Source organism: Ornithorhynchus anatinus, chromosome 3 (assembly GCF_004115215.2).
Source record: "Ornithorhynchus anatinus isolate Pmale09 chromosome 3, mOrnAna1.pri.v4, whole genome shotgun sequence".
Taxonomy (NCBI): domain Eukaryota; kingdom Metazoa; phylum Chordata; class Mammalia; order Monotremata; family Ornithorhynchidae; genus Ornithorhynchus; species Ornithorhynchus anatinus.
In genome coordinates, this window is record NC_041730.1 from 6,165,375 (window position 1) to 6,174,203 (window position 8,829).

The window sequence follows — 8,829 nt, forward strand, 5'->3', positions numbered from 1 at the left end:
AAATGGGGATGAAGACTGTGAGCCTCATGTGGGACAACTTGATGACCCTGTATCTCCCCCAGCGCTTAGAACAGTGCTCGGCACATAGTAAGCGCTTAACAAATACCAACATCATCATCATCATCATCATCATCACAGGAGCCCGGGAGGGCGGTGCAGCTGCTCCCCCTAGCGGCCAGCGCCGAGCACTGCAAGGACCGGCAAGCGCAATGTGGCAGGCGATGGAGGCTCCTTGCCCCAGGAGGGCCCGGATCTGCCCCAAGAAATCGGGCAGGGGAGGCCGGTGCCACACTGGACGGCCCGCTCGGCTCGCCTCCTCCCACGGGGCTCCCGGCCCGGATCCCTGTCTGCCGAGCCCCCTCGGTCCCAGGATGCACGGGGGGCTGAAATAAAATGGAAGGTGGGGGGACGGAAGGGGAGGCGGGGAACGTCTCTGCAGGCCAAATACTCCCCCTTAGCGACCCCCTCCACCATCCACCACTGCCCCTGAGGCTTAGGGACCCCGGGGGTCCTGCCTCAATAATGCTGGGCCAGAAAAGCAGGTGGAGGAAATAAAAGCTTCAATACACGGAGAACAAAAGTCAGCCCTGAGCGGAGGGGCCGGTCACCGGACGAGGTGAAAGGTCAGCCAGTAGATGATCAGGGGCTGGAAGACGGCGGCGCTCAGGGTCAGGTAGAGCTGCAGGCGCTGGCGGGAGCCCGAGCCCCCCAGGCTCTCCGGGCCCAGTGACGTCATCCTCAGCGAGCGCACCTGCGGGAGGAACCATCCGATGGGAACGCGGGGGGGAGGCCGAGTCCACGTGACGCTGGAAAGGGGGGCGCCAGAAAGGGGCAGGCGAGACCATGGGGAAGCCCTACGCGGGGAAGGAATATCTAGAAGCTGGATTATACCACGTAACTCCCAAGGACCGGCCGGTCGGGAGGGTGGGAACACAAGGCGGAGCCCAGGGGGAGGAGGGCGAGTTCATGTTGCACAGGAAAAAGGGGGGGAAGAAAGGGACAGGCGAGAGCCCAGGGAGGTCCTACGAGGGAAGGGGGGACAATAAATACAGACTGGATTATAGGGCGAGTCCATATTGCACAGGAAAAGGGGGGAGAAAGGGGCAGACGAGACCAGAGGGAGGCCCTACGGGAGGGGGGGGGATAACTAGAAATTGGATTATAGTGCGAGCCCATGTTGCACAGGAAAAGGGGGGAGAAAGGGAGAAAGGAGCAGACAAGCCACAGGGAGGCCCTACACGGGGGGGGGAAGAATAACTACAGAGTGGATTATAGGGCGAGTCCATGTTGCACACGAAAAGGGGGGAGAAAGGGGCAGACGAGACCACAGGGAGGCCTTATGGGGGGGGAGAATAACTAGAAATTGGATTATAGGGCGAGTCCATGTTGCACAGGAAAAGGGGGAGAAAGGGGCAGACGAGACCACAGGGAGGCCCTGGGGGGGGGGGAGAATAGAGACCGGATTATACCATGTAACTGAGCGGGGGGTAGGCACTCTACCCTGCTCTGGTCAGGGAGGTCACCCAGAGGGCTGGTTATACGGGAGGGAGAATGGCAGGTGGGGCTGGTGGGGGCAGCTGAAGGAGAGGAGTGTGGGAGAGAACGCTTAGTACAGTGCTTTGCACACAGTGCCCGCTCAATAAATACAACGGACTGAATGAATGAGAGGGAGGAAGACGTGGACAGCGAGAGGCTCGGGGAGACCCCTCCAGCCAGCTCCTCCCTTGACTCACAATGAAGTACATGAGGGCCGAAGAGGTCCAGGCCAGGGCGACATAGTAGCCATCGCTGCCAAAGAGCAGGCCCGTGATGACGCTCAGGATCATCCTGTGGGCCGGCACAGACCGTCAGAGACCCTCCCCGTGACCCTCCCCACACACCTGCTCCGGCTTCTTCCGCCTCCCACAGCTTCTTGCTCCTCTCTCCCAAACGCAGTGCTCTGCACAGAGTGAACGAGAAGCAGCACGGCCTAACGGACAGAGCCTGGGCCTGGGACTCTGAGGGTCAGGGGTTCTAGTCCCAGCTCTGCCACTTGTCTGCTGTGTGACCTTGCAAGTCACTTCACTTCTCTGGGCATCAGTTACCTCATCTGTTAAATGGGGATTACGACCGTTAGTCCGACGTGGGACAGGGACTTCGTCCAACCTTGCGTTCCCACCTTGTCCGGGCTTGTATTCCCCTCAGCGCTTAGTACAGTGCACAGCGCACAGTAAGCGCTTAACAAATACCACGATTGTTATTATTACTATTAAATCCCACTGATCGATGGCTTGCCCTTGCTCCTTTGCCCGCCCCCCCACTCCCGCTAAACCTCACTCCACGGCAGTCTGGGCATCCTACCCACCGTCACGTCTTTCCCCCAACTCTGAGATGGCAGGATAAAATGGAGCCAGAGGCTGGGGTCCCGGCTGAGTTGGGAGGATTGTTCCAGCCTCTCTAGACTTCCCAGATTCCCTTCAATGCCTCCTGAGGCTTCAGGGCCCCCCCAACCACAAAGCTCAGGAGAGATTAAGCCAGGGCAGTAACTGGTTTCCATCCACCTCGATGGGGATCCTAACCCTTATTTATTCATTTATTTTTAATGGTAACAGGCACAGACAAGTGGCAGAGTCAGGATTAGAATCCATGTCCTTTTTTTTTTAATGTTATTTGTTAAGTGCTTACTATATGCCAAGCATCGTATTGAGCGCTGGGATAGTGCTGGATAGATAGATGCTGCCGCGAAGGAGCATGGCGTAGTGGACAGAACATGGGGCTGGGAGTCAGAAGGTCATGGGTTCTAATCCCGGCTCTGCTACTTGCCTGCTGCGTGACCTTGGGCAAGTCACTTCACTTCTCTGGGCCTCAGTTACCTTATCTGTAAAATGGGGATTGAGACTGGGAGCCCCACGTGGGTCAGGGACTGTGTCCAACCTGATTTGTTTGTGCCCACCCCAGCATTTAGAACAGTGCCTGGCACATAAGTCCTTAACAAATACCATGATTAATTATTATTATACAAGATAATCAGGTTGGACACAGTCCAACCAGTCTTAATCTCCATTTTACGGATGAGGTAACAAGCCCAGAGAAGTTAAATGACTTGCCCAAGGTCGCTCAGTAGATAAGTGGCAGTGGACCCTGGTCCTTCTGACTCCCAGGCCCGCGCTCTATCCATTAGGCCACACTGTTTCTTGACACGTGGCAGAGCCGCGATTAGTACCCAGGTCCTCTGACTCCCAGATCTGTGCTCTTGCCACTAGCCGATGCTGCTTCCCAACCCTTAACCTCCTCCCATCAGGCCCCAACCTCCACATGCTCTAACCTTCTTAGGACTCAAATCCCTCCATGGATTGCACACCCAATTTGTTCCTGCCTGTCACTCTCTTCCCTCACTGGGTCTCAGACTTTGATTCCTCACTTAAAACAACCTCTCCCTGCCCTGCACTGCTTCTTCCACCGCTTCCCGCAGAGTCCCCAGCCCTTCCCCCCCGTGTATACCTCACGACCGTCTTTGTTAACCGCTTTCTCGGCGCTCAACCCTCTGGCTGGTCCGAGATCATCGGATCCGACACAGTCCCTGCCCCGCAAGGGGCTCACACGGTCCAAGGGCGGAGGGGGAGACAACATCTATTTTATTCCCCATTTTACAGATGAGAAAACCGAGGCCCAGAGAGGTTAAAGTGACTTGCCCAAAGGACGCCCAGCGGGCCGGTGGCGCGGTGGGGACCAGAACTGTCCTCTAGACTTTAAGCTCATTGTGGATAGGGATTGTGTCTTTTTATTGTTCTGCTGTACTCTCCTAAGTGTTTAGTACAGTGCTCTGCACACAGAAAGCGCTCAATAAATACCACTGAATGAATGAATGAACCAGGATCTCCGGATTCCCAGCCCTGGGTTCTTGCCTTTTCCCCCCGCACCACCAGACTCTGACCTCTGACCTCTCCCCCATCTGACCTCCGCTCCGGGCAGCCCCTCTGGATGTCGGTCCCCACCCTCGCACCGGCCGCCGAGGCCATCCCGATCCTCACCGGGCTACTCCAGACTCACCCCACATATTTGTAGCCGCTGAAGGCGAGCAGGTGGAAAGTGCTGAGGTCGTTGCGCACGGTGGCCAGGTAGAGCCCCAGGAGCAGAGCCAGCACCTCGATCACCACCCAGACCAGCGCCGAGCTGGCACAGAGACCCAGCACCTCCGGGGAGAACCTGAGGACCCGGTCGGCTGCGTCAACCCCGGGGGGACGGGGGAGCGGGAGGGGGCGGAGGCTGAGGGAGGGGATGGGAGGGAGGGAAGGGAGAGCCACACTGGCAGCTAGCTCCGGCAGGAACTGCGTATCGTGGGAAGAGCGGAAAAGTCGCTCCTGGCGGACTCCCAGCGGGGCCTTGGGGAGCCTCAGTGGAGAGACGCATACGATCTGGGGGAATTTGGGGGGTGGCGGGGAGCGGGGCACTGACCTCTTCTGAATTCCCAGGGCCATCCCGGCCAGGAGAATGTAGGTGATGAAGGCCATGGCTGTAAAAAGAGGGGGGACCCCGTCAGCCGACGTCCCTTTCTTTCCCTCCGCCGCCCCGAGCAGCCTCAACCCTCCAACAGGCCTCCGTTCCCCCGGCTCCCCTCGCCCTCCTGTCTGCCCGCCACCGCCCCCGGCTCCCTCTGCCCCGCTCCAACCCCGGCCCCTCCAGGCTCTGGCGAGAACGAGCTACTTACTGGGGATGTACAGGTCAGGGGCGTTGACGTCCTGTCGCGGGGGGAGGGGCACATCCCGGCTGTATTGGACTTCCCAGTTCTCACCAGCAATGACGAAGGGGACAGAGAGAGAAGCGCACAGTCGGCGACACGGGATATTTACGAACTTATTTCTATTTTGGCCCTCGGCATCCGGATGTACCAGTCAATCAATCAGTGGCATTTATTGAGCGCTTACTGGGTGCGGAGCACTGGACTGAACGCTTGGGAGAGTCCGACATAAAAGGGTTGGTAGATACGTTCTCTGCTCACAACTACCATGGCTATTCAAGGAGCTTACGCTCTAATCGGAGGCGAACATAAAAAAAAGTTAATGTTTAGTCAAAATATGCCCCCCTTGAATATTCAATTGCTTATTTTGACTAATCATTAACTTTCTTTTATGTTCCCCTCCCAGTTAGAGTGTCAGCTCCTTAAGGGCAGCGAAGGAGTCCCTTCTTAAATCTGCACTTCCCCACACGACTAGTACAGTGTACTACACTAAATGGAAACTCAACAGATATTACTGCTACTATTACAACCACCTTACATCTGAGCCCTTTCAGAGTCCCCGACCTCCCAGATTTTCAGTTCTGCTCCTCACACACCTCCGCTTTCAAAAATAATCTCCAGTGTGCGCTTTTCCGACAGAGTCTGGGAATCGTACGTTTGCCACGCGACGTTTGTATTGTCGCCTCTTTATGAACCTGAAAACGGGCGGAGCAACAAGGCAGGGACTTCCAGCCCAGAAGGCAGCAGGTAGATGGCAGAGTAGCCAAAACCCAAGTCTGGGAGTCAGAAGGTCATGGGTTCTAATCCCAGCTCTGCCACTTGTCTGCTGTGTGACTTTGGACAAGTCACTTCGGTTCTTTGTGCCTCAATTCCTTCATCTGTAAAAAGGGGATTGAGACTTTGAGCCCCATGTGGGAGAGGGACTGTGTCCAACTGATTTGCTTGTATCCACCCGGTGTTTAGTACGGTGCCTGGCACATACTAAGCGCTTAACAAATACCACAACGATGAAGATGATTATTTTTGGCTAGGGGAAGATAAGAGGAGGAAGTTCAGGGAGGGGTTGGAGGAGGGAAGGGAAGAGGAGCTACCTGGTGTGTGTAGGGGAAGACCAGCAGCCCCAGCTTCTTGGCTACGTAGGTGGTGTCCACGGCGAAGAAATACTTGAGCTTGTTCACGGAGACAAAGCGATGGAGCTGGGAGAGCAGATGCAAATGAGTCAGGCTTAGGGGGGGTGGTCCCAGCTCCATCAATCAATCGTATCAGCTGAGCTCTCACTCTGTGCTTGGGGGACAAGGGCTTGGGGGACAAGGGAATATGTTTATTATTTTATTGTACTCTCCTAAGCTCTTAGTACAGTGTTCTGCACACAGTAAGTGCACTCTGCACGCAACTAACTACAATAACAACAGAATTAGCAGAAATGTTCCCTGCTCATTATGAGTGCCTTCTGTCAAACCCTTGTCTTCTGGTATACCTTCTCCCATGGATCAGTGGTATTTATTGAGTGCTTACTATGTGCTGAACTAAGCGTTTGGGGGAATACAATGCAACTAAATTGAGCTTACAGCCTAAAGGATCATCCCCGAGGACCCTCTTAGCCTCATCCTCATCCTCCATCATTCTAAGTTGCCAGCTGCCCCCCCAATTCATTAATTCATTCAATAGTATTTATTGAGCGCTTACTATGTGCAGAGCACTGTACTCAGCGCTTGGAATGAACAATTCGGCAACAGATAGAGACAATCCCTGCCCAGTGACGGGCTCACAGTCTAAACGGGGGAGACAGAAAGCAGAGCAAAACAGAACAAAACAAAAACATCATCAAGATAAATAGAAGCAAGGGGATGTTCACATTAACAAAATAAATAGGGTAATAAATAATATATACAAATGAGCACAGTGCTGAGGGGAAGGGAAGGGGAAGGAGTGGGGGGGAGGGGAAGGGGAGCAGAGGGAAAGGGAGGGCTCAGTGTGGGAAGGCTTCTTGGAGGAGGTGAGCTCTCAGGAGGGCTTCGAAGAGGGGAAGAGAGTTAGTTTGGCGGAGGTGAGGAGGGAGGGTGTTCCAGACCAGGGGTTGGACACGGGCCGGGGGTCGACGGCGGGACAGGCACAAACGGGGGATGGTGAGGAGGTGAGTAGCAGAGGGGCGGAGTGTCCGGGGTGGGCGGCAGAAAGAGAGAAGGGAGGAGAGGTAGGAAGGGGCAAGGTGATGGAGAGCCTTGAAGCCTAGAGTGAGGAGTTTTTGTTTCATGCAAAGGTTTAGAGGCAACCACTGGAGGTGTTTGAGGAGGGGAATTCCACTTCCCTTTTGCGGGTCACTGATTCGGACAAACAGATCTGGATTCAGGATTCAGATAGGGAGGAGCCCCTCTGGCCCCCCGACCCCGGCTTCCCCCGTCCACTCACCTCCTTGTGCACGATGTCCTTGCCCTGGGAGGCGATGGAGCTGCCGTAGGCCATGGCCACGTTGGCCATGGGGTCCCCGAGCAGGTGGTTGACGTTGAAGGCCACATCGGCGCCCTGGGGCGGGTAACCTCCGGGCTGGGCCGGGTAGCCCCCGCTGGTGTCATCGAACAGAGGGGTTGGGTCTGGGGCGGCGCGGGTCCGGTGCTTGGAGCCTGCAGGAGGCAACAAGGGTGGAGGGGGTGGGGAAGGGGACCCCCAGGCGCCCCCTCCCCGGCCCAGGGGCCTTGGCCCCAATCGTGGCTCAGAGGCCAGAGCCGGGGCCTGCGACGCAGAATGATGATGGTATTTGTTAAGCGCTTACTGTGTGCAAAGCACTGTTCTAAGCGCTGGGGGAACACAAGGTGAACAGGTTCATTCATTCATTCAATAGTATTTATTGAGCGCTTACTATGTGCAGAGCACTGTACTAAGCGCTGGGAATGTACAAATCGGTAACAGATAGAGACAGTCCCTGCCCTTTGACGGGCTTACTGTCTAATCGGGGGAGACAGACAGACAAAACAATAGCAATAAATGGGGCTCACAGTCTTAATCCCCATTTTACAGATGAGGTAACTGAGGCCCAGAGAAGTGAAGTGACTTGCCCAAAGTCACACAGCTGACAATCGGCGGAAGCAGGATTAGAACCCACGAGCTCTGACTCCTAAACCCGTGTTCTTTCCACTGAGCCACGCTGCTTCTCTGAGGAGGCCCTGGGCTCTCATCCCGGCTCTGCCGCTTCTTCATTCACTCAATCGTATTTATTGAGCGCTTACTAGGTGCAGAGCACTGTACTAAGCGCTTGCACTGGTCTGCCGTGTGACCAAGGGGGACCCGCTTCTCTCTGCCTCAGTTCCCTCATCTGTCAAATCTGAAGACTGGGAACTCCCTGCGGGACGGGGACTGGGCCCAACCCCATTTGCTGCGATCCACCCCCAGCGCTTAGTACAGTGCCTGGCCCAGAGTAAGGGCTTAACAGACACGCCAGTGATGACGGGGAGGGCGTAGCTCAGGGGCAAGAGCCCGGGCTTGGGAGTCAGAGGTCACGGGCTCGAATCCCGGCTCTGCCCCTGGTCAGCTGGGTGACCTTGGGCCAGTCACTTCTCTGAGCCTCAGTGACCTCATCTGCAAAATGGGGATGAGCCCTAAGTGGGACCACCTGATGACCTCGTTTCTACCCCGGCGCTTAGAACAGTGCTTGGCACAGAGTAAGAGCTTAACAAATGCTAAGCAACTCCCCCGGGTCCCCGCTCTCACCTTGGCCCCCGAAGCCGGCATGATGAGCCATGGCAGGACCCGCGTCGCCGGGAAGGCCGGACAACCGGAGCTCCGGACAACCGGTCCCCGCCCCCCCCTTCCCGCGCCGGCCACGCCCCCCTCCAACCCCATTGGTCGTCGCTCCTCCAGCCGGCCCGCGGATTGGCTGGAAACCCTTCCTGAAGCCCGTTCATTGGACGACAGCGGCCGAGGACCTGGGGGCGGGGTGTTGGAGGCCGGCGCCTGCGCAGTAGAGCGGGTGAAGTCCGCCGTGCCACGACTGCACCAGGTGCGGGCGACGGGAGGGCGGGGCTCTGCCCTCCCCCGAGCGCTTAGCACAGCCCTCTGCACGCGGTAATTGCTCACTATTCATTCAATGGTATTTATTGAGCGCTTACTATGGGCCG

The 8,829-nt window shown here is 56.5% G+C and overlaps 1 protein-coding gene across 1 annotated transcript; it reads right to left on the reverse strand.

The window, feature by feature from the left end:
* Window positions 1-543: 543 nt before the first annotated feature.
* YIF1A (Yip1 interacting factor homolog A, membrane trafficking protein) lies at window positions 544-8,514 on the reverse strand. The gene is made up of 8 exons (XM_029060149.1): window positions 8,423-8,514; window positions 7,127-7,338; window positions 5,809-5,913; window positions 4,688-4,766; window positions 4,435-4,492; window positions 4,030-4,185; window positions 1,734-1,827; window positions 544-751 (listed from the first exon to the last, which is right to left on the reverse strand). Exons 1-8 carry the CDS (start codon window positions 8,451-8,453, stop codon window positions 605-607), a joined length of 882 nt encoding a protein of 293 aa, XP_028915982.1. The 5' UTR covers window positions 8,454-8,514; the 3' UTR covers window positions 544-604.
* Window positions 8,515-8,829: the final 315 nt, after the last annotated feature.

Excerpts from the sequence above, each read along its gene's own strand:
- YIF1A (XM_029060149.1), bottom strand. The coding sequence starts at position 8,453 with ATGGCTCATCATGCCGGCTTCGGGGGCCAAG. Across the intron at positions 1,828-4,029 it reads AGCGGCTACAAATATGTGGG|GATGATCCTGAGCGTCATCA; the intron begins GTGAGTCTGGAG and ends GCCGGCCCACAG. Across the intron at positions 752-1,733 it reads CGGCCCTCATGTACTTCATT|GTGCGCTCGCTGAGGATGAC; the intron begins GTGAGTCAAGGG and ends TTCCTCCCGCAG.